Source organism: Oenanthe melanoleuca, chromosome 1A (genome assembly GCF_029582105.1).
Source record: "Oenanthe melanoleuca isolate GR-GAL-2019-014 chromosome 1A, OMel1.0, whole genome shotgun sequence".
NCBI classification, from domain to species: domain Eukaryota; kingdom Metazoa; phylum Chordata; class Aves; order Passeriformes; family Muscicapidae; genus Oenanthe; species Oenanthe melanoleuca.
Window position 1 is genome coordinate 58691884 of NC_079334.1, and position 24845 is coordinate 58716728.

Genomic DNA, 24845 nt, shown 5'->3' on the forward strand with positions numbered 1-24845 from the left:
ATTCTTTTTTTTCCTTTGAAGAAAAAAATGTTATGCCAGCTCAGAAACTTGCTGCATTTTTATCCTAGTATTGCATAGTAATCATAGAATCATAGAATGTGCTGAGTTGGAAGGGATCCATCAAGATCATCAAGTCCAACTCCTGGCCCTGTGCAGGACACTCCAACCACACCCTGTGCCTGAGAGCATTCTCCAAACTCTCTGAATTCTGTCAGCCCTGCTGCTGCGACCACTTTCCTGTTCCAGTGCCCAACCACCCTCTGTGGGGAATAACTTCTTCCTGATATCCAATCTAAACGCCCCTGACTCACCTTTAGGCCATTTCCTTGAGTCCTGTCCCTGGTCACAAGAGTGAAATCAATGTCTACCCCTCCTGCTCCCCTCAAAGGGAGCTGCAGACTGCAATGGGCTCTCCCTGCAGTCTCCCCTTCCCCAGGCCCTCAGCTGCACCTCATAAGGCTTCTCCTCCAGACCCTTCACATCCTCATGGCCCTCCTTTGGAAGCTCTCCAGTAGCATAAAGAACTTTCATATCCATTACTTCAACAAGTTTACTAATTAGTAACAGGTATGTATAGTATACCAACAGGGAAAAGTATCTACACACAGCTAATTCTCCTTATAGTCTACACATTTATTTTACTGTTTCTATATACAGCATGGTCTCCCTCTACTGTTCATTAACTTGTTTTTGGTCCACTCATTTTCCTTTCCTTTAACTGGCAAAAACCTTCATGCTCTCCACCTCTGTCCACATAAGGAAGGGCAAAACCAGTGATTGTGTTACTTTCCCAGAAAGTAACAGAAGAAAAAAAAGGCCTTGCTTTCAACAGAAGAAACAAAAGCTTTAATTCCTGCCATCAAAGTAAGCAGACCAGCTACCTATCTTAAAACCCAGCAGGCTTCCATCTAAATCACTATCGCAGGAATTGCCACTAGCCCTCAGGAGCCCTGACAGCCAGAACATTCCTGCTGCTTTAATGAGGAGGAGTTCAATGCTCCACTTCACCACACAAACCATTTTCCCACCCAGTTAAATAAAATACAGCTATTAAAAAAAGAAGAAATAAGACTTACTCTATAAAGTAGACCTCCCCCTTTTCTGTATAAGCCATTTCCCAGTTATCAGGCAGTGGGCCCAAGTCATCATTCTCTTCAGGTTTAGTTTGTTTTGTTACATCCATATCCTCCTTTGCTTCTTCAGGCTGACCATATCCTGTTGCAGGACAAGGCTGGCTGGTAGATGCTTCTCCTGACACAGCTGTACTCTTCTCTTCATGCTCACTTGATTCTACAAGAGAAGAAAAATTACAGGTTTTGGATATCCAAGCTAATGGTGAAGAATTTACTGGGTTCCAGTCTCTGTGAGCTGTAAGTCTTTAAGAGAAAAATTCTGTCTGGTTTACACAAGGGTTCCTCTGATGATGCATTTTATTTGGAACACAACAAAAGAAAACAAAGCAATAAAACCAATCTGAAACAAGAAACTAGTAAAGAGTTCTGGCTCATTCTGTCCCAGGAGTCCTTCCAGACTAGCAGTAAGCACTGACAGGAGGAAGCTTCATATCCAGCAGCTCTGCTGTCTCATGTCTTAACTTTTCAAACTACACTCATAAACACATACATATACATATAAAACACCTACCCTGCTGTTTTACTACAGACATCCATATATCAAAGGAACCAATGACATCCATCAACTCATAGCAGTATATTAACCATATAGAAAGTGGTTGTGACTTCATTGCTGATATGACCTGTGAGAGGCTTAATTTCCACAGCCAATACCAAATGTTTCAACGTGTCAACACTGTAGCCTACAGTAAAGTTCAAGAAGATGACAATTTATTAAATGATCTAACAGTGCACCCAGAACAAGGAACTGTGCAGATACCTGTGTGAAACATGTAGGAAGGTGGAAGACAGCTTGGGTGAAATGTTCTAATTAGTGATGCTCACAACAGCAAGAGAGAAGAGCAACAGAAAATTAATAAAAAACTGTTTATAAGGGCTTAGATTTTAATTAACCCACAGAATCAATAAAAGTGATATTATGGCAAGCAACGGTAAAGCGATAAAAAGTTTAGAAGAACTAGTAAAGATTGAGTAAGCAATACTCAGAATGCAAGTACAAATTGTTCTAATGAAATTAAATAATAAGTAAAATCAAAGATTATTTTAATTAAGTTATGAATTTACAATGGTCTGCTGCTCAAGAGAAAAGGTGAAAACTAGATTAAATTGTTAAGGATGGACACAGAAAAACAACATGGGCATCTAACAGCAAAACAGAACAGTCAGTCTAGAAAGTGGGATACAGCCAGGACATTAGGGCTAAGAAGAAAACTTTCTGTAAGTGTAATAATAATAATAACAATCATCATCATCATCCCAAAAGCAGATTCCTTCTACTATATGGGAAGATAGGAAAGCTAATAGTTTATGACACATAAAAATGCCAAGGCAATTAGTGCTCTTTTTGCCTCAGCCTACACTAGTAAAAAAAAAAAAAAAAAATCACTTGTGATTAAATTACTAACATAATTAATATCAGCAATAGGGCTAAAGAAGGTGGAGTGGGCAGAGAACAGGTCAGGTGAAACTTAGATGAACCAGCTGTTCTCACTGGCAGAGCTGGATGAAATGGAACCTGGGGTGCAGAGAACCACGTAAGCAGATTCATGGCAAGGAAGAGCAACACCTTCCAGAGCTCATGGGGTAAAGAAACTTGGCAAGGACAAACACAACCCTGGTTTCAGCAAAATATCTATGATTTATGTTTTTAGATAATTTTATATTCTTGATTTCTGAGTACCTGTTTCCTCTGAAATTATCTGCTCAATTAGGCCATTTTGTCTTTTTGTAAAAAAAAGAAAAGGGAGGAGGAAGACCCATGAAACTGTAACTGTACACCTTTCTAATTCCTAGGATTGGAATAGGAATCAAACTACCTACATGTAAACTCTTCAGAGGTCATAAATATTTGTCAAGACTTTTCAGAAAGAAATTGTGTGAAACTAATCTTTTTTCCTTTACACGACATAGTAAAAGGTGTTGCTTCTTGGGGATAAATGGTTTATACAACTTTCATGATCTTAAAAAATACTTTTGATTCTGACACATCAACCCTTCAGAACAGTATTAAAAACCACCAGATTCAACCTAGGAAAGAGTAATGATCTACAGCTCTACATCCACATGCAGCTCATGGTGCTAAAGCTTAACTCATGCTTGAACTATGTGGAACTACAATCATTTTATGCTGTTTGGAAACATGAATCTATCTGCTTCCTGCAAAGCAGAGATGCTATAAAGTCCCCACTTCCCCTGAGAATAAGGCAAGTAATAATTGTAATAATAATTCTTGGGGTGTTTTGTTGTTATCTCTGCAAAGCAAAAGTCCTCATCTGCTTCAGGCATTACTAACAGATCTGTGAGTTGCATTCCTGAGCCTGCCTGCAGCCTTGACCACTTTTCTACCACAGGAAGGAAGACATGCAGATTAAACTGAAGATAAGACAAAAGGTCACATGGCAGATATGAGCACAGTAGAACAAATTCATTTGGGGAACAGGTGCATCACACACTGACTACTGATCAGCCAATTCATCTGATAGAGCACAGATGTGATGACACTGCTGTGTCTTGGGATTTTACCATGGTATCTCTAATGTGTGTTCTTCCTCAAGATCTTATTTTCAACAGGACTGAAGATGCCAGATTCATGATTTTCAATAACTATATTAACAAATCTCAGCCATCATGATGACAGAAAGAAAAAGTGAAAATTGTTTCCATTATTTACAGTCTAATTCTTGAAATTTGCCATCTAAACATGTAAGATGATCTTGTCACATTATTCCTTTATTTTAGTGCTTCAGATTATTCATGAAAGTTCATGAACTTTCAGAGAAGTTCAAAAACTTAATCTCTTCATCCAAAAAAATCAACTATTATGACTCAAGTAGTATCAGCAAAGAATAAAAAATTAAATAGTAATTTATGGGGTGGTTTTGGAAGTTCTGAATAAAAATATTTCATATATTTATATTCTTATTGTATCAAATGGCTAATTTCTTAAATTCTGAAAAAGGAAAGAGTCCATCCTTTTAAAAGAACTGTTGGATACAGGAGTAGTTTAACTCATGCTTGCCAATCTATGTGTATGTATTCTCTTGTAAAGATATAACTTTGCAGCCTTGGAGTTCTTCCCTTTCCCATAGAGCTGGAGCCATATTCAGGGCTTGGTGCTTCTGTATGGAGGCTCCCACTCACTGACTCCTGATACAGAGAGAACCAGGAGCTGACCTGGGCAAGGACAGCAGGAGTCATGGAGACTGGGTGAGCACAGGGTATTCTCTGGGTCATAGGATGTGACTTAGCTGTGATAAATTGAGTTTAAAGAACACACCTAGAAAAATCAATGGCTACCAGTTTTTGTATGTTTTTAAAGCTCATGGCTCTTGGAAGCTTTGTATGTTGTTTTCATGCCTCTGGCTGTCTTTGCTGTGTAATAATAAAACAATCAACTCAACCTGTTGCCTGGGACTAGTGCATCTTGCATGGTGATTGATAGCATTGGGACTCTGGTCTTCTGTTCATTCCTAAGGCCAGGAATGATAATTTTGAAACTTTATGTCATATCTTCTGCCTCAATTAATTTGAGCCTGACAGTACTTCATTCTCCGGGTGGAACTTACCATTGCTCAAGTACTGTCAGAATAATGCACATACATTGTGCATTGAATAATGCTCTTTAACACTGAAAATATGCTTTCAATGTTAAAGTGATTCTTCTGGAGTTTGGATGATAAACTTCATCAGTCAGCAGGGGAAAGCAAATGTGACATGACCACCACAGTGTCAAATACTGATGCTGGTTGTGAAGGAGACTGACTCAAACTGTTGCAGACATAAACAGTGACAGCAGTAAAAACTGCTGAATGTCTGACAAGTTTCTGGTTGCAATTTGATCAAGACTCTTTTTACCTCTTTGGTCAAAGCATCAGTTTTGCAGGAATCATCGATTTCAACAATGTCCATCAGGAAAATCTTCTCAGGTGCAATATCTCTCACCCAGTAATGTGGACAATTGCATTAACTGTAAGAAACCCAATACTAAGTCTAGACTTGCCCATCTTAACAGTTAATCTACAGATTATGTCTCTCATAGGTTTCTTGGCAAATAGTAAGCTTCTTTATTTAAATTTAGCCATTTAGGCTCTTCTGTATCTGTAGGCTGAATTAATCAAAGTAAATTGTAGAGGTGATCCTCTAAAATGTGTACCTAAACCAGCTACGCTCTCTTACACTTCATTTTTTTTTTTTCTTCTTATTTTATATCAACAGGGCAGAGAAAAATAGCTCAAACAAAAAAGTAAGGCATTTAGGCATATAATTTACTAAAACTGGATGAGATAAATTCAGTCTCCCAAATCATACAATTTTGCCCTGAGAGAACTTGATCCAGGATGAAGGACTGAGAGTGCTCCATCCTAAAAGGGCCAAAAGCCCCATTCCCAGGCACTGAGAAGGATTCCTGGTGGCTTCTGGGCTGAGGACAGGTGACACAATTCAGAAAGAATAAACATATTGGGCAGAAAATTATGGTCACTTTGTCCATATACAACTGTGTCAGGGAAATCTGATGGACATGAAGCAAGGCATATGGAAGGTATTAAAGAAAAATTGCTAAAGCTCAACACTTGCACACATTTTGCCAACAGTCACTGAAAAGTTGCCTAAAAATTCAGACCAAAAGCACAAGGATCTCTGTAACCACAGATATCACTTAATTGGTCTGATAAGGACAGGTTTCTTTTCTTCAGAATCTTCAGATCTGTTACTATTTCAGCCTCGTGGTCTTATGTGCTAGAGCAGTCCTTTGAGTTGACAGGCTGGGATATGCAGTTAATAAACCATTAAATTGCTGAGCATCTATAAAAAATGAATCAATGTTTCAGATGTCCCAGGAGTCTTATAATTAATAAAAGCCTCCTCCTGGAACTGAAGTATTTAAAATGGAACACACTTTCTAAAAGAATTGGCAATAATACATGTCCAATCTTTGCTGTCTGTTTATGAAAACTAAAAGTCTCTCTCCACCAAGAGTTTAAAAGTAAATAAATTCATTAAAAACTCTGTTTTTCCTGATTGTTTAAAGACACAAGTACAAATGCACTGACATTTTAGAGGTGACTAAGCCTCTGTCAGCTCACAGAGAGAATGACTGCAGGAACAGAGTCTGTGGGAGCCACACTGCCCAACAAAGGCAACACAGCATGTACGCACAGAGCTGCTTTGCTACAATCCCCAAAGTCCTCAATCAGTGTAACTGAACAACAAAACCCTGCTTATAAAACCATGAGAGCCAACACAGGCACTGCTTGTTCTGCTGGCCACACCGACAGGATTTACTCTGGGGAGAGGAGGGGGAAGGGGGCTGTCTTACACCCATGCCCATGTATTTCATTTAGTTACACAGCACATGCCAGTGCCTGCTTCTTGGGTGCTGCCTGGTCATTGTTCACACAGAATTCGCCTGGGAGAAGCATATTATAGGTGTAGAATTCAAGGGAAAATGCAGGTAAATATTGCCTCTTGATCCACCTGGAGCTGAAACACATCATCCTGGAAATTGCTCCTCAGCAATGGTCTCTCCTGTGGCACATTTTGAATAACTACAAAGAATGATCTTCCTAACGATTTCTACAATGCACATCAGAGACCAAATCCTGCCTTTGCCTCTCTCACTGTGCCAGTATCCTGGCAACAGCAGCAGTGCTGATGTGAGGATCTCTGGGCTTCATCCTTTCCTGCTTAGCTGTGTAGGAGAGGCACTGAGTGCCAGAGCAATGCCAGCAGATGCAATCTTGTGTGGCAGGGATGAGCAGGGCTTGTGCAGCATGTGGTGGCAGTGGCAAGGCAGCAATAGTGCAGCCCTTTGGGGAGCCAAGGGAAGAACCAGACCCACTCTCACCCCACTGCTCCTTGACACCCCTGGTGAATGGGGATGGAACCTGCACAGGAATTTTACCTTAGACATAATGCTAGGGTACACCATGTGGCAAAATCATCCTGGATGGGAAGATATCAAATTCAGTATACTTTGTAATGAAGCAGGAATTAAAAGGGTATAGACGGACTTTGTAGCATAAAAATCCTTTTACAGAGCTCAGAAGATTAGATAATAGATCTTTTGTTTCACAGTAACCTGTACATTTCAAGAACTTGCAATATTTCGGTTTATATTCTCATCTGTGTGATTGTCACGAGACTTCTACTTCAACAATCTGTTTCTGAGTTTCTAAGTTTACCAAAAAGGATACACAGCACTATTCCTCAGAGATATAAAAATCTGAATTCTTTAATTTTCTACACGAACAGCAACAAAATAATTTCTTAAATTCTATTTCAGGATAAGAATTATTAAGTTCTGTAAAATATTGTCTTGCTGAGGGAGAAGCTGATTACCTGCTTCAGAACAGGCTGGAGTGCACTCACTCAAGATACCAGTCAGTACCAAGAACCCCATTTTTTCCTGAAGCACTGTGATCCAAGCAGGACAACAATTCTTTTAGGACTTGACATCTGAAGCCCTTATCAGCTTTATGCAGGCTCTGAAACATTCCTGAAAATGTCCCCCAGATAGTATTGCCAGCTGAATTTTAATGGCACTGCCACACCTTTGTTAATGTAGTGACTTTAGTCTTCCACTATATTGTTAAATCTTCATGGCAATTTACAAAAGTTCATTTCATAAAGCAATAAACAATCTCGTGAGTGTCACTATTTGAGAACAAGACTCAAAACACAGAGACTATTTATCTGAACAAATTGCAGTTCTCTAGACTCCCTCTATAGTCAGCGGAGAGGAACAGGCATTTGTGAATGATTTCCTAACCTAGAAATCTAAACCAGGCCACAATCCATGCTCAGAAAGAAGGTATTTTTCTCTTTGGTCTATAAAGAGGGTTCAAAGAGACTAGTTCAAAGACAAAGATCTTTACAGTAGCTGAGGTAAGTGAGATGGCTCCCAAAATAGAGGTTAAGTAATTTTTTTTAGGCTTTGCAGAAATCCTAATATTCAGGACTCCTGCCTTTCCCTCTTGCAAGAACACCCTCACCTGAGCGTGCATATTGTCACTGCAGAGGGAGGTAACTGAGGCTCTGAAAAACAGACACCCAAAGCAAGAAGGAAGAACAGACCTGGCGTTACTGTCACGTCATTCCCATTGACCACAGGTCTTTCTTCCTCTTCCTCCTCAGGTGGCTCAACGCCTGTCTTCTCCATATTGCTGACAGACTTGTTCCTTTTGCGCTTGCCTTCGGCCCCGGGAGCGGCGCCTGGGAGCAGCTGGTCGGTCACATTCAGCAGCAGCGGCGCCGGCTCTGCGGGCGGCTTCGGCGTGCCGTAGTAGTTGTCTGGGCAGGAAAGAAAAGGAATAGCACCTAAGAGTGCAGAAATACACAGGCTGCTGCTGCTGCTTCTTTTGTCTTGGATTAATGGATGTGTGAGGTAGGATCCGGCTCATCAGCTAAAACAAAAAAACAGTTCAAAATGTTTCCTGCAAAATGGAATGTTTACCTTTCCCGAAATGGTAATTGATTGTCTTGGTGGTAGCACAAGTGGTCCAATCATGCTCACAAACATGTATTTAATTACCAATTTCTGCAACTGTAACAGCTGAAGTTTGCATTCCTCTCACCCAAATACCTGACCAACTAGTAGCATGCCAGAGATGTTCTCTTATTGCAAATCATTAGTTAGGACAAATTAGTTTTGCAACATTTATGCCACAAAACAAGAACTTCTTAAGAATCAAAATGATGATAAGAATACTGATTATTTATTACAGTTTATCATTTTCATTCCCTCAAATTATCTCACCTGCTTAGAAAGCAAATAATCATCCAGTGATTCAGAGATTGCAGTTTTCAGTAACACTTTCACTATCTTGTTTTTCATATTTGTCTAATTTTTGCTGTTCATGACTTCAAAATTTGTAACAGTTAATGCTAATGTATTTTCAAAGAAAGTTGAAACCTTATGCTTTAGGGCTTAACATTATCTCAAAGTACTAAGGAATTCTGAGAAGACTTAAGGTGGCTGACAGATTACCCTCTATTGGTGTCTCCTGAAATTTCTGGCAACTTCCTCTGAGTCATCCTTTCTGTCAGAAGGATTATCAGATTAGATGGACCATGGTCCCTTCTTATCTATCAATATCCATATCTTTGCATTTTTAGTACATCTGATCTCAAAATTAGTGTCTTGCTGATACCACAAAATTTTCATAAAAATATGGTTACAAATAGATCAGTAACATAATTGAATAATATTTTTAATATTATATTTAATATTTTTAAAAGTGTGCACTTTCTAGAAAGAAACATAAATAGTGATATAAGATGTAAAGATGAAAATATGTATTTATGCAGCTATCTTTTTTTCATCTGTAAGCTGTACTGAAGGGCAAGGAAAAGGTTGCTTTATAAGGTTTAACAAGAATGGCAATGAGTTGTGGCTCTGTGGGTCACTGTGGGAGCTCTCTGACTGCCAGAGGAAAGCAGGGGAGCAGGACTTGGGGTCTAAGGGGGAAAAAGGAAATCTACATTGATCCACTCACAAAACTGTACCTCCAAAAAAATGTCAAGATCAGATCTGTTTGCAGTCCAATTTCTGTGCTCTGTACAGGATGTTTTGAGAGTAGCTGAAAACCAACTATGCACAGCTGGAAATCTACTTTTGTATTGCTCTAAGATCATGATACCTTTATTGCTGAGATTGTGTGTCTGAAATATCACATATTTTGAAAAAATTATTCTCAATTACAAAAAGCTCCCTGGCCTAAGCCATTTTACCAGTCTCAGTCAGTGCCTCAGAGGCCTAAAGCTTGACAAAACTTGTCAAATATGCACTGAATTCCACTGATTCCATAAATATCAGAAGATATATCCCAGGGATATCATACCAGTGTGACACAAACTGTGAAACTAAAGTGCAATACCCTGACTTTTTTCCCTTTTGTTCTTAGTTTTGTCAAAATTGAGTGCAGCAGTAATTAGCAGTAATGCTAATATCCTGAATAGTAGATGAGGTGTTCTAATTGAAGGACACTCTCATGCTATTTTAAAACATTAGACACTTTTTCACTTTGACTGACTGTATGCATTACTGAGAGACAGAGATAAAATTCACACACACAAAAAATCTATGAATATCACATATATAAAAAGATAAGAAAAAATTGCACATGAAAGATCAGGGGCCAAAGAGGATGTAACTCATCCAGTTTCAAACTGAAAATGCTGTAAAATTTCCAGCTTCTGTCCTATAACATAACACCTTATCTGCTTTATGATCCAGTAACCATTGATTTAAAAGTGAATTTTAAATTATTTATTGCTACCTACCTATTGATTTATACCTTTAATTCAAAAATATGCACAAACAATGCAAGTAAAAATAAGAAACTATATACATATTGATACAAACCAGAGTGTCATTAAAAAAAAAAAAGTTAAACTCCAATGGAAAAAATATATATGGTGAGAGATCCAGCCATTTCAATGAAGGAGCAATATTCCGTTACAGAAAGATTAGAATCAATGTAAACTTTATCTTTTATCAAGAAGAGATTCTGAGTGTCTTGAAATTCCTTACTTAAGACTTGGGACATTAGAAATAATGAGAGACTCTCATAAAGCCTTGGTAAATGTCATACCTAGGCATAACATAGAGGCAAATGTTTAAAAACCATAATTTTGTTGCTATTAAATTTTGAAAATCTCTGATCTATTTTTAATCTTCCCTGAGCAAGGCCAGGGCTGTTTCAATAGGTTATTGTTGAAACACTAATCACAAGGTACTGAAATTCATTTTCCAGTAGGTAAAAAAAGAACACCAAATAAACAATTTCAACTTCTGTTAGTTTTAAAAAAAGAATTATTAAAAAAAAAAAGAAATAAAGAAAAAAAAGAACATATACTAGAAAAAAACATAAATCCCATTCTTGTAGGCAGCTAGAAAAACCAACAGTTAAGAGTTTTTTTTAAAAATGAATGGAGCACAAAACAGACAACACCTTTATACAAATACTATACAAAACCACATAGTAGCCTCTCTTACATACTGCCTGCTGTTCTGGTACTTGCCTCTCAGAAATTACATGGGAGAACTAAAGAAGGGCAATTAAAGCTTGGAACTGCTTAAATTGATTTTGAGTTTTCAGCTTGGAAATGGGACAACTGAAGGGGGATATGGCAGATATGTATAAAACCAGGAAAACTCTGGGAAAGTGCCTAGAAAACCAATGAATGGATGCTTGGCTTCCCAGTGCTTGAGAACAAGAGGATACCCAATGAAATTAGCAGGTTTAAAACAAGCAAAAGAAATGGGTGTGGTTTTTACACAGCATGGGAGAATAGTGGTGTTCACTGTCAGATGCTGCCAGTATCAAATGCAGTCAAAAAAGCAATTATACAAAGTCATAGAAGAAAAAAAGAACCATGAAAGCCTATTAAAGGTAAAGGTACAAATTCTGAATCAAGAGTTCTATACAATCAGATTGGTAGAGTGCAGAATGTAACTTTGCATGTCTTCCCTGGTCTTGTATTTAACCTCTTACAGATCTCTTCCAATCCTGGTGATTCTGTGATCTACCAAGGGGCAATAGAGACATTTTCCTCCATTTGACTAAGTGCAGCTGCTCTATTACTCAGCTCCCTCCTTGTCCTACTCAAAAAAATGGGTGTATAGCCACCTGCACAGTCCAGAGGTCAGTTTAAGCCCAAGTGAAGTTCTTTGTGCTGGGCCTGAACCAAAGCCTCAGAGCAGACAGGCAGTGCAGAAAAAGCACTGCTGGAACCATCTGGCTGCTGCTCCTGATTGTTCAGTGCTCCCAGCTGCTTCTGAATGCAGCTCAATGCTGAAGATGTGGCCAAAGTGGCTTGGAAGCCATGGCACAGTGACAATTACCAAGTATCCCTTGCCACCCCTGAACTGCATGAGCCCTGATCAGCACCCTAAATCTGCAAGGAAGAGTCAGAGAAATTAATGGGAAGGCTTGGCTCTGATGACAGAGTCCAGATCAGGAAGTCAGAAAGTCACAAGAAGCAGAAAAACAGAAATAAGGAGTTCAAAACAGCTTACTTTCTTTCCCTTAACTTTAGTTCACCTATGTCAGGATGTAGTAAGACTTTTATTTTATCCATAAAGTGTTTGATGATGAAGCAATATCCTAACTTGCTTCCTGAGAAAAAGCAAGCCTTTGTGGAAGAATAAAAGAGCATTTGGGTGGTAGTAAATAAGCAGAGAAATCCTCATGCTGAAATGATAGCAGGACTCAGATAAACTGGCAGTGCCAATACTGGTGTGCTGGACACCCAGTGATCCTGGCACTGGGCACAGTTAAAAATGTGTCTCCCATGTTGAGCTCTGCTTTGTGCTCCACTGCAGGGACTGACCTGCATGCATTTCTACTGCCTCACATTCTGAGCCCAGAGCAGAGACACATTCCTTTTCACACTTATTTTTAGAGTGGGATGAAACAACACCCAGCTACAGATACACACCTGCCTCTGCTTATTCAGCACCCTCATTTAGATTGATCTGTCTTTTTTTTGTTTACACAGCTTTGAATTGCTGAAGTATCAGTCAAAATTGTGTGAGTCAGCCACAACTCTCGGCAATGAAAGACAAACCTTATTTCTCTGTTATAAGAACAATAACTGTAAATGTTATGATGAATGTTAAACCTCTATATATTTGTTTTTGTGATCACTGATTACTAATAATAAATTAAGGGGAAGTACTCTGAAGCCTAATTGTTTCCTAGATTTGAGTTACATTTGATATTTTAACAGTTCATAAACAAATCCATATGGAAATGCAATAGATTACAATGGTATAGAGAGTTTTAGGTAGGCAGAAATTAGCTTAATTTTCAATAAAATAATAATGTGAAAAAATATGAATATTTTATAATTTGATTAAAAGAAGATGGCTGAATTTATTTATGACTAGAAACCAACTGCACACAACAAGAAGCATCTGTTCATGATTTATGTTTGTTTATGATCAGTATCCAGATGAAGACTGGTGACAAGTGGTGTCCCTCAGGGGTCCATATTGGGAAAAACAGTGTTTAATATCTTCATCAGTGGCATCACCAGTGGGACTGTGTGTACTCAGCACGTTTGCAGATGACACCAAGCTGAGTGCTTTGGTTGATGCACCTGAAGAACAGGATGCCATGCAAAGGGAGCTGGACAAGCCCCAGAACGGGCCCATGGGAATCTCATGAGGTTTAACCAGACCAACTGCAAGGTGCTGCACCTGGGGTGGGGGACAAACAGATGGAGAGCAGCCCTGCCAAGAAGGACTTGGAGGTGCTGGTGGGGGGAAACCTGGACATGACCTGGCAATGGGCACTCACAGCCCAGAAAACAACTGTGTCCTGGGCTGCATCCAAAGCAGAGTGGCCAGCAGGGCATGGGAGGGGATTCTGCCCCTCTGCTCTGCTCTCCTGAAGTGCTGAATCCACCTCTGGAATTCTCGGCACAAGAAAGACAGGGACCTGTTGGAGCAAGTGCAGAGGAGAGACACAAAAATGATGCACCACTCCTATGAGGACAGGCTGAGAGTTGGGTCTGTTCAGCCTGGAGAAGAGAGGACTCCAGGGAGATCTTATTGTGGCCCATCAATACCTAAGGGAGGCTTAAAAGGATGACTTTTTAGAAAAACTTGTTGCGATAACAAGGGATAATGGTTTTAAAGAGGGTAGATACAGACTCGATAATGAGGAAGACATTTTTCTTATTGTAAAGATGTAGAAACTTTGGAAGTTTTTCAGAGATAACAGATGTCCCACACCTGGACACACTTAAGGTCAAGTTGGACAAGGCTCTGAAAAACCTGATCTAGCTGAAGATGTCCTTGATCATTGAAAAAGGTTGGACTAAGGGGACTGGACATTTGAAGGACCTTTCCAACTCAAACTATTCTATGATTCTATGAAAATCAATGATCTTTTTGTAACAAGTTATTTATTTTTTAACCAAAATTCCTGAACTATTATGGTCTATATTCACTCTATCTAGCTCTAAGTGTTTAACTGATGGAGTGTTTAATTGGTATTAAGTAAAGCAATCATCTTCCAGGAAGTGCCCAAAAAAAAAAAAAAAAAAAAAAAAATCTCCATCTGAAATGATCCCCAGCCTGCAACCCTAGGACATCAGGCTGATGTCTGCTGCTGTATGGAGTCCACAGCCTGTGCAATCTTGGGATGTAAGCCAAGTGTAGCTTTCTGTTAGCCTCCAGAAGAGAGCAAGAAAAGAAGCTCATGGTTTTGGTGCTGTTTAGGGCAGCCCCCACAGCAGCACAGCCAGCAGGGTGAGACCGGATGAGGTTGGTTGTCTTTCAAATTTTGTGTGAGGTTTTCCTGGACAACACATCCCAGGAATATGGGTTGCAGAAACCTTCTTTGAAGGATTTAGTATTAAAACCATGGAATTAAATTTTGCAGTTAAGACTGCAGAAGACCTCTAAGATCATCGATATAACTTTCAGCACAGCAGTGCCACAACTACAAATTTATTGAACGTTTTCAGGGATGGTGATTCAACCACTTTCCTGAGCATGATTTGTATGCAATGGATGTCAAAGACAGGGAGGAGCTCTCAAATGCAGGTTCTGTGGACTCCCATGAAGCACCCATGTGGTAATCACCATGCTCTCATTCACTGCGCCCACACATCACTTTGCTGTAGAAGTGTGTCCAATCAATTCTCATCTTCTTGTGAAATCACTTTATTCTAGCATTTCTGATCATCTGTATCTGTTACTTAGTGCATTTTTGTATGTTTGTTGTGTTCTGCAATAAAACCACACAAGTATAGAATATTCTAAAACTGAAAAATCCCCTTGTCTGTATTCTTACAACCATCTTATAACATTCCTAAAGAGGAAAAGAGTACATAGACTTTATTAAAATATAATTAGTGATGTATTTTAACAAAATTCAAGACAATTACCACCTCCTTGAGGAAGTCTAGCAAACTTCTTTTCACCCACTCACCCTGAGTAATTTATTTTGACGGGTGACTATACTATAATTAGAGGTTTTTTTTAATCATTGCTGTGAGGTTGGGTGAGTAGATTTTGTTCTTGGGTTCATACATTTTCATGACGGTTTTGCAAAGCTGCTTGATGGATTAAAGTTGCAGAACTCTTACTGTGACTCCAGAGAAAGTGGAATTAAAAAATGATGCCTTCTGAAGCCTTTTGATTTTAGGTTTATACTGGTATTATTTTTACTCATGAACTTGTGTCATTGAAATGGCAAAGAAATAGGAAAGGTTGTAGTCCAGATCTCCTAGAATTTAGAGAAAGAAAAAATTATTAAATATAGATTTGCAATTATGGTTTTGAACAACAGCTTTAAACTTATATTGTGTTCTCTAAATTTTCACAAGCAAACTTATACTTTTACTATGACCTTTGTGGCTACTTTTAGTTTCGTTTAGACAGAAGACTGATGGTCCCAGAGATTTCTTTGCTCTTCTTTTACTAACTAAACCTTTGAATCCAGATTTCTTCGTTCTCTGAGCCTTGTTGTTAAATTAAAGTCCAAATTAAAAATACAGATTAAAATTCATTTACTTTGGGAGTGCTGTCTGAATGAGTTACACATGATACACAGAACTAATTCCATACTCATTGGATATTGACATCCCCAGGGCTACTCGTTACAAAGTCTGTTTTTTCTCCCCTTTCTATTCCCTAACTGCATTGGGCTTCATCTATAAATCAAGTTATTCTAAAGAAATACTTTCTGAACAGCCCAGGACTCTGCCAGAACAGAGGGGTCAGAGTTATTGCCTGTGCATTCCCAACAAACACCTGAGTGTTTTCTGGCAGGGGCACTTGTGATGCCTCGTGTTGCTGTGCCTCTTCCCCAGGCAGAATTCTCATCTGGGTTGGTCTCTGCAGCTTCTGCTAACAGACACTGGGCAAATATGCTAACTTCTGTGTCAAGTAGTGACATTTTAATAACTGGCTTCAGGATTGTCTATTCATCTGCATTAAAACTAAGTCACTAATTATAGCTGTGGATTTTTGCCCAAGAGTGTTCTGGCCCCCAGTGAATGCAAGAGCAGAGGAAGTTTCTAAATTCACAAATACAGAGATGGAGACAAGACATGTTGGAAGGGCTGTCAAGCCTTCCAACATGACAAAACTGCTGCTCTCCTACTGTTGGACACCAAGTGCTCCCAAGAAGAACATCTCTTTTCCATCCATACAGACTGGGAAAGACTTTATAAGTGAGGATATACAAGTTTGCTTTTTATTTCTTAATTGGTATTTTTCAAGATAAATACCAGTAGCAAATGAATTTTCATAACAATAAGGTAATGATAGAGAACACCAGACATGCACAGGGCATGGTCTTATTTTGAAAATTTGAATACCCCCAAATTAAGGCACACATAAGTTAGTTCACATTTTTAAAAATATATTTTCATCGGAGATATCATTTCACACTTTAGTGTATTTCAGAGTGTTCAAACTTCTAAGTTTTCTTCAGCACTGTTTTCATAGTTCCATTTTACATAGCTGCTTTCCCTTTTAATTATTCTTTTTTTCTCCCACCTTTTTAAGTACTAGGGTGGCTTTATCCTATAAATACTCTGCAATCCTTAGGTTTTGGTAATTAATCTTTTAGCTGTTTGCCCATCTACATATTTAGGCACATATGCAAGACTAATCCCTAAAGCTCTGTGTAAGAGTACAAGAAGCAAGTAGAAAGAACAATTTCACCTTTACAAAATCAGGTACAGCCTGAGCTGTTTTCATCATCCCTTTAATTTCTTCCAAGACCAAACCATGTGAACAGGTACAGTTCTCTTGAGCACTAAATCTCTCACAGCTGGGAAATAACAGTTCTCATGTCAGGTGTGGGAATCCCACGGGTTGAAGGTGTAAATACCTTTCAGATAAAGTGACTATAAACCATCCTGTGTTAGGTTCCAGGTGGGAACTGTCTTGCTTTAAGATTCCTCTAAGATTAAGGTCCTGACCTTATTTCTCCCAAATATTCTTCAAGTTTGTATTTCTTTCTGACGAGCAGAACACATCAGTTTTAGATAATGGCCTAGAAGAGAGAGGATTGCTTATCAGATGCAGCAGAGTGCTGCACACACTGCACATCATCACACATCTCCCAAGCACCAGAAAAAATGAAATGACCTTTAACTTTCATAATTTGATCTTCTGCTACTACCAGAAGTGAAAAATCTAGATGGACCTCTTGAAAAGGCTACTCTTATATACTTAAGAAAAATCATGGACAAAGGGGCAGGATTGAATAATTAGTACAAAATGGAATTTGGACTTCAAAAGTAGGAATCACAAAGGTATGAATGCAGGCTATTGGACCAAGACTATGAACAAATAAATACATTAATAGCTGTTTTATAGTGTTCTGCACACTTTAAAGCAATTCTGTCCTCATTTTCTAAAAAGCAGTAATATAATCTGAAATCTCTGCTTTCCCAAAAAGAGACATGGTTCAATTCCTAAACAGTGTGTTCTTTGCTGCAGCTAAGCACAGATACCAAGATACTTCTTCCCACCCCATTTACTTTTTTAATTGTGACCTTGCTGTTGTTGTTTGTATAGGACCTGTCCCTAAATGTGTATGATTCCTAAGTGATATAGAGGGTGGGTTTTTAGCTAATTTAACTTTTCTTGTTTAGAAGTTCAGTATCTAAAATAATGAACTCTCTCTCCCCATCTGCCCTGGCAGTGATCTTAGATTAGGTTAATTGACCTCTGGAAGCATACTTGGGTTTGGGTTGTTACTTTACAAGAAGGTCCAGACACCTTTAAACTTGCTAATGATAGAGGACATGATTCAGACCCTTAATGGCCAAGGTCCCAACACACTAAATCATGCTATTACTTTCTTTCTTCATTTAAAGATTTAGCCTAAGCAAACGATAAGATTTTCTGCTTCCCCTTGTATATTTTATATATTATGGCTCAGATTCTTGTAGAAGTAAAAAATCCCTTGCCATATTAGAGAACAGCTTGCAGCAGAGTCCCTCCCTTTTGACAGTAGTGCCTACATGGTTTTACACCTTTACAAATTATCTGGAAAGATGAGAAAAGTCTGAGAACATTTCTAGGCAAAATTTTATCTAGTTCAGTCTGGGCCACAGAAATGAATGTTTCTGAAGCTTCAGAAGGCTTAAAACAAAGAAAAAAAATATAAGTGTAGGGGAAGTTATCATGCTAGATGAAATTTATTACTCGTTAATGCAAATCAGAGAGCCATTTTGTTGCAAATTACTATTCTTTCTAGAGTGATACTGGCATTACTGCAGACATCTCCCTGTATAGTAGCAGCTTCCTTCTGCTAAATAATAAGAAAAGCTAGAATCATTAACTGAACTGAAGGAATAGAATGTCAGGCAGTCTCATCCTGTGGTTAAGAATTTTATTGCATACAGCATTGGCCTAGACTTTTTTAAGGAAAAAAGGTTACAGAAATGAAAGATGTTCTAACAAAAGAAAGTAAAATGATAAAGTGCATTTCAGTTGTAGAAATTAACTATACTTCTATAAAAGGTGCTATGGAGGAAAGGATATGCTAAATTTTTCAGATGAAGTTTTGGTTAAAAAATGGAACAAATTTCAAGAACATAGAGTCACTACACCAGAAGTTTCTGAGAGATTACCATATGTTAAATCAATTCATAGTTGCTACAGATCTACCTGAAAATGCCATGTGTAGGAAAGCATGAGCCAGGTGAAGTTTATTCAAAAACTGATACTGCAGAGGTCTTACAGTCATGAGAATTGTCTGATCTGTCTTTTGCCTGGCATAAGAAGCTGGATGAATGCCCCCACCCCCGATTTGATCAGTACTATGTCTCCTTTTTCTTTTTTTTAATAGGACTTTAAGCTTATTTTAAAAGTTTCTTTATAGACGCCTTCTACAATTTCAGAGTGGCATTTTCTCTGTGTTATAGTTGGAAATCTGTCTCCAACTGCCTTGACAACCTCGTGAAGCCACTCTAGACTGTTAATATCATCTGACAGTTTCTTCAAACCTGAGGAAGAAAAGGGATCCCTGTAGTCAATCAGATTTTGTATTCATTTATTCAAGCTGCTACCAGAGAAAGTTATTTTGCCAATTGGAGGGTTGTGTAGGGAATCCTTCCCTTTTGTGACTGAAAGGGCATCTGCAGATTGTCCTGGATAGTCATCTTGCACAACATGAATAAATCAGATATTCCCTATTGGACTTCCCTTAAGGAGTTGTCAGAATAAATAAAAATACTTCTCAGAGACTCATAGTGATTCCAGGTACAAAAAATAAACAAACTTCCAAAAAACCACAAACCTCAGAGAAAAAACTACATAAATTCTGTTTTCACCAACAGATTGTTATTTTGCTATATTACTGTGAATCATCACTTTTTTAAGGTAATTTGGAATTATAAACCCAAAACAGTAAGCCATAACTAATATCTAATGGAGGCTCTGCATTCCCTGTTTTCCTTAAAGCCAGTGTGATAACTCTTTCTAAAGTGGCATTTTTTACCTCAGTATTCTGTCTACTACCTTGCTCCTGGGATGACTGAGATACAGAGCTTTACCTTTCTCATGTGAGTTTCAATCCCAATTCTACTGCCAATGAGGTCCTGTGCCACAAAAAGACATTTTAACTCCTCCAGAGCTCAGTTACTACATAATGATCTAAGATGAGGAGCCTGTCCTAAAACCTGCCCACACAACCTACCACTGTTAAAACACAACATTAGGCCAGGAAGAAAAAAGAAGGTTTAAAAACTAATTATTTTTGAATAATTCAGAAATTTTCTTATTAGAAACAAGCTAAGAGATACTGAGGAATGAAGTAATTGATATTGCCTGGGGTGAGTTAATCACATACTAGTAGAAAAAAAAAAATAGAGAAAAAAAAGAGTCCTGAAGTTTGTAAGAAAAAAATCTTGATCATGCTTGATGAGCCTTTTCTCCTAATTCTTGCTTCTAAGCTGTATAATGAGGCATTCTGGCATGCTCTTCTTCAGGACCCACAAATTACAAACTTCACACTGCCATTCTCCCAAAAGAAGGATGGAGACTCACCTTCATTCAGGAGCTAAGCCACTACTGGGAGGGCAAGGTGAGACATTAAATAAACTCTGACCTTCTGTCTATTCTTTTCTTTGGACATGAGGCAACCAAGAAAGTGACCAGAGGTTGTAAAGAAAATGTCATTACCACCATCACAGCTTGGGTGTTTTGCCATTTGGCCAACTTGTATTATTCAGTCTCTGAGTGTGGATAGGACTGCTGGGGAGGTGGGGTAAAAATAGGTGCTTTCCACTCACTTATTGACTCTGACAAGATTTAGGCACCAACAGACACTTTGGTGCCAAGGTCATGGAGGTTTCTATGTGCCTAGTACTGCAGAGGTGCAGCAGCTGCCAGTGCTGACTGAATCTAGGGTTATTGGAGTTGATGGTGGCAATGTTGCTCTTAATTTACACACTAGAGGAATACAATGGAAATGTTGTTTGAAACAGTGAGAGTTGTAGATCCATCTGACCAACAGCAGAAAGAACAGTTGTAAAAAGACAAAGACTTTTCATTTTGTCTCTCAACAATGATATCTGATAACTACCTGAAGGCCATTAAACAAATAATTAAAAACAGAGGTAAAGGAAGTAAGGTAAATTAATTGCTATTCACCAGGTTGACTGTGGGAAGAAAAAAAAAGGAAAAAAGAGAGGTAGCTGAAAAATCTGTGCTCTTTTCATTCTCTGTCAAGGACAGCCAAATATTTTTGATGTGTGGTCTGCACAGTCATTACAGATTGAAGCCAACATGCACAACTGTCCAAGTGTTTCTTATCTCTCTCTTTCTCATTGACACAGTGTGTTGCCCCAGGCTACCTTTTGTTGGCTGTCCTTGTTTTGCCTGCCTGCTTGTTTCATTTCTGATCCTAAAATCCCATTCTGGGGTAAAAGCCTTCTCTACTTTGTCATGGATAGCTCTTGACTCTGCCCAGTGAGCCAGCCAAAGCAATAAAAGAAATAAAATGCATCTGTCTTGTTTTGACTTTATTTTTTGAAAACTGCACCTAATAAAAATTCTCTGGTAATAATAAGCACTGGTCTGTTCCTAAGAAAAAGCTAAAGGGTTAGTGCTCCATGGAAAAAGAAAAATCAGTTTGGTATATGTATATTATTTAGGTAAACTATGCATCTGTGAGTAAAGGAATCTTCCAATCTGTAAAATTCTGGTACAACTATACAAATTCCTCATGTGAAATAAACACCTCATGATCTCAAATTCTAAGTTTATCAAATGTCCCAATGTTTTAATTATAGATAAATCTTCAGAGAAGACCTGTGATTTCCACAACTTTCATTCTACCCTGATACTACCCTACCCTCTCACAGATATCAGGGATCTGGTTCTCCTTTTGTGTGTGTAAATCAAGTATTTCCACTGAAGCTAATGGACTTACTGTGTTATGAAGGAAATGCAAAGTTCAAGCACTTAAGAAGTGCAATTCTGTGAAACAAAGGGGCCTTTTTGGTGATCTTTGTGTGATTACTTATGACAAGATTCACTATATTTACTCTTGTAAATGGCAAATAATTTCTCTTTAATTTTCATTCTGGACAGAAATGGTTGGGAAGAGTCACAAAGTAATAACAACCTTGAGCACTTACGCAACACTTCACATTTCAAAATGTAAAATGCTTCAGAAATGTAAACCAATTAGGCTGTCATTATGATTTATGCTAAGGGAGACAAGAAATATAGAAACAAAGTCAAATAGAAATGCAGGGCTCCAAACTGCAGTTCTCTGAATTCCAAATCACAGAAAGAGCCTTCCAGGGACTTCCTGGAAAATGGAAGATAAAACTCTGGAGTAGATTGAGTACCAGCTAAGACAGTGTAACCTAGTTAGTGTTGAATGGTCACGTCTCTCCATATTGGAACACAGAACACATAAGCACACCATTTGTCTAAATAAGCATCATCAGCTTCCTCTCACAAATAACTATAGTTCATCAGCTCATTAGTGAATTTCTTGAGATATCTGATTTACAAAGCAATTACCCCTGGCAGATCAGTCTAAGCTGATAACCAAAGGGCAATTAAAATCAGTACCCACGCCAGACCATTAGATGGTTTAAAGAGTAATATCTGTGCTACTGGTTCCTTTTACAAGTACATTGTTAACATCAGGAGCATAAATGTTAATTAGAGTAATGACTTCATTCACCAATTTCCTTTCTACGAGGCCATTTGGATCAGAATTCAGCTCCTCTGTTTGAAAGGGCAAGTTCTTTTTAATTAGGACAGCTACTCCATTGGTACTAGTAATAAATGAGAGGAGAGATGAAGGTCTCACCCACCAGGATTTTTCCATTTTTTTGTTTCTGAGTAGCATTCAGTACTTCAAAAAAAAACCTCCAGTTTTAGTCAGGAAAAAAATTAAAAAATAAAGTCCTCATTCTTATAACGTTAATGTAGATCTTTAACAAACATTTCTTTGCAGCCCAGATATATCATCATGCTTGAGATAAATTTTCCTCCCTGCATGTTTCAGTAGGTATACCAGTAGCTTTAGGTCATTGCTATTCCACTGGGTCACCCCCCTGACGCAGGGGTCTGTGCCAGAGTGAGACTAGTTAAGAAAAAGCTTCAAAGACTATTTAATTTCAAGCCTTCTCTGCTTTTGTGCCTCTCTCACTCTTCAGTCACGCTCTGACCCTGTCCAGGCTCGCACATGAACTGGAGAGGATGGGCTGCTCTGAGCAGCAGCAGTGCCCAGTGCTCTGCCTGGTGCTGACCCAAACTCCACAGCAAAGCCCCTGATCCCAACCTGCAGACATCCCAGCAGGAGCAGGCAGGCAGCAAACACAGCCAGGAGCCACTGCACTCACAGGGCAGGAAACATTTCTCACCATTCCTGCCCAGACTGGCAAAGCCTTATGGACTTTCACAAGACTGCTGCCACCTTTCCTTCCTTAAAAGTTTGGTACATTATTGCAGAATAGGTTGGATTCTTATGAGTTAATTTCTGGCAATATTTCTTAAATCAAGCCTTAAATCTGGCTGGGCATCTGCCTGCATATGCCCTTGCAGCAGTTGGTGGCCAAGGATGGTCTTGAGTCAAGAAGGGGCTGCAGTTACATGGTTAACACACATGCCAGAGCAGCAGAGTGCAAAGGCTGAACTTCATGTGCTCAGAGCCTCTGAAGCAGTATGTTTCTGCAGGTTCTGAGAACCACATTTCACATTCCTGTCCCCAAAAGAGCAAAGAATAAGAAGGAACAAACATAACTGGGAGTAGATATGGGTATCAGTCTTCAGCCAGTTCTGATGGGTACAAGTTCCTTCAGGACTCTAGTGCCAGTCTGTGAGCTTGTGGGAAAATTATGTGTACAGAATCATGAGGTACATTCCTCCACAGAAAGTAATAACTGGCAGATAAGATAATGATACTCAGTGGAGCAACCTGTACTGCCTTTCAGCATCTGTAAAGATGGCAAGCTGTGCAGCCAGAGATGTGCACAAGAATATACATTTACATGCACACTGGAGTAATATCATGCTCAGGCAAGGTTTCTCATACACTGATATGAGAGAGAGTCACATCTTAGCTTGACCCTGCCTAGGTCATTAGAAGCTAATAGTGGGCCTATGCAGAGGCCCTCAAAGAACAATTTATTTGGGCAATACCAACAGCCCCTTCCTAGAGATTAAACATAGTAAGGAACTGTCTTACTCTGATGCATACCCAGAACAGCATTGCTAAAACCAGTGTTTTTATTCCTATAAATGAAAGCAAATAAGATTAAATATTAAAATAATAATAATAATGATAATAATAATAATAATAATAATAATAATAATAATAACAACAACAACATTTCTTCCATATGTCTAAAAACAGTCTACTCCTTCTACATAGTTAACACTTGTTCCAACTTGTTCATACTAAACACCATTATAGCAGGCTAAAATTGCACAATTAATAATTATGTCAAAATCTCCTCAGTTCTAGAGTTTTGATGGTATTGTGGCCAGCTGATGCTGCTGAACTTAGTACATCTAAAGAGCAAAGTTTAAAAGACTGCAAATTTTGCCATGTTGAAGCTACATCACTGCAATGACAAGGTGATGCAGACATTTTCCCTGTTAGGGCACTACATGTATTATAATTGAAATTTATATTAAGTCAAAGGAATATGTAGTCACCACTACAAAAGAAGCTTGCTATTAATGGTTCACAGTGTCAGAAGATCAAAGGTGACCCAGGCATGGAGAATGCACAAGAATGAGATCCTCAGACAGAAGGCAAGATTAGATGATCACTGAGCAGGCTGCAAGGAAAAACTTACAGAGCTACTGACAGTTCTGAATTTTAAGCTGGATGTTCCACATTTAAAATGTCATTCAGAATGATCCTAAAACTTGCTGCTGTGTGCCATTAGTTCAAATGCTGTGTTAGCATAACAGTGCTGAGTTAACATAAGTACAAAGTTTTGTGTTTTCTTTGGAAATGCTGAATTTCCATGCACATTTTCTGTCCAGAATTAATGATGTCATTGTCACCATATTCACCAACCTTGCTGAGCAAGACCTATTTTTGTACAAAGTTCCCAAAATAGCTTTTAGACTGCAGCAGTGACTTGGAATAAATCTAAGACTTGTGAAAGTTGTACCTGATCCTCCTCATCACTGCCCTGTTATGGACCATCACCCTTACTGATAGCTCACTCTGGTGCTCCTAGGTGATTTTGTCT

At 38.7% G+C, this 24845-nt stretch overlaps 1 protein-coding gene across 4 annotated transcripts in view; it reads right to left on the reverse strand.

Moving 5' to 3' along the window:
* MAGI2 (membrane associated guanylate kinase, WW and PDZ domain containing 2) overlaps positions 1–24845 on the reverse strand; it is a 677636-nt gene that overhangs the window by 222980 nt on the left and 429811 nt on the right. For all 4 annotated transcript variants that reach the window (XM_056513256.1, XM_056513283.1, XM_056513274.1 and 1 more), the window contains exons 4-5: positions 8208–8423; positions 1077–1290 (exon numbers count right to left, since the gene is read on the reverse strand). In XM_056513256.1, the coding sequence (XP_056369231.1) occupies positions 1077–1290; positions 8208–8423 (430 nt within the window). The remainder of the gene's footprint in view (positions 1–1076; positions 1291–8207; positions 8424–24845) is intronic.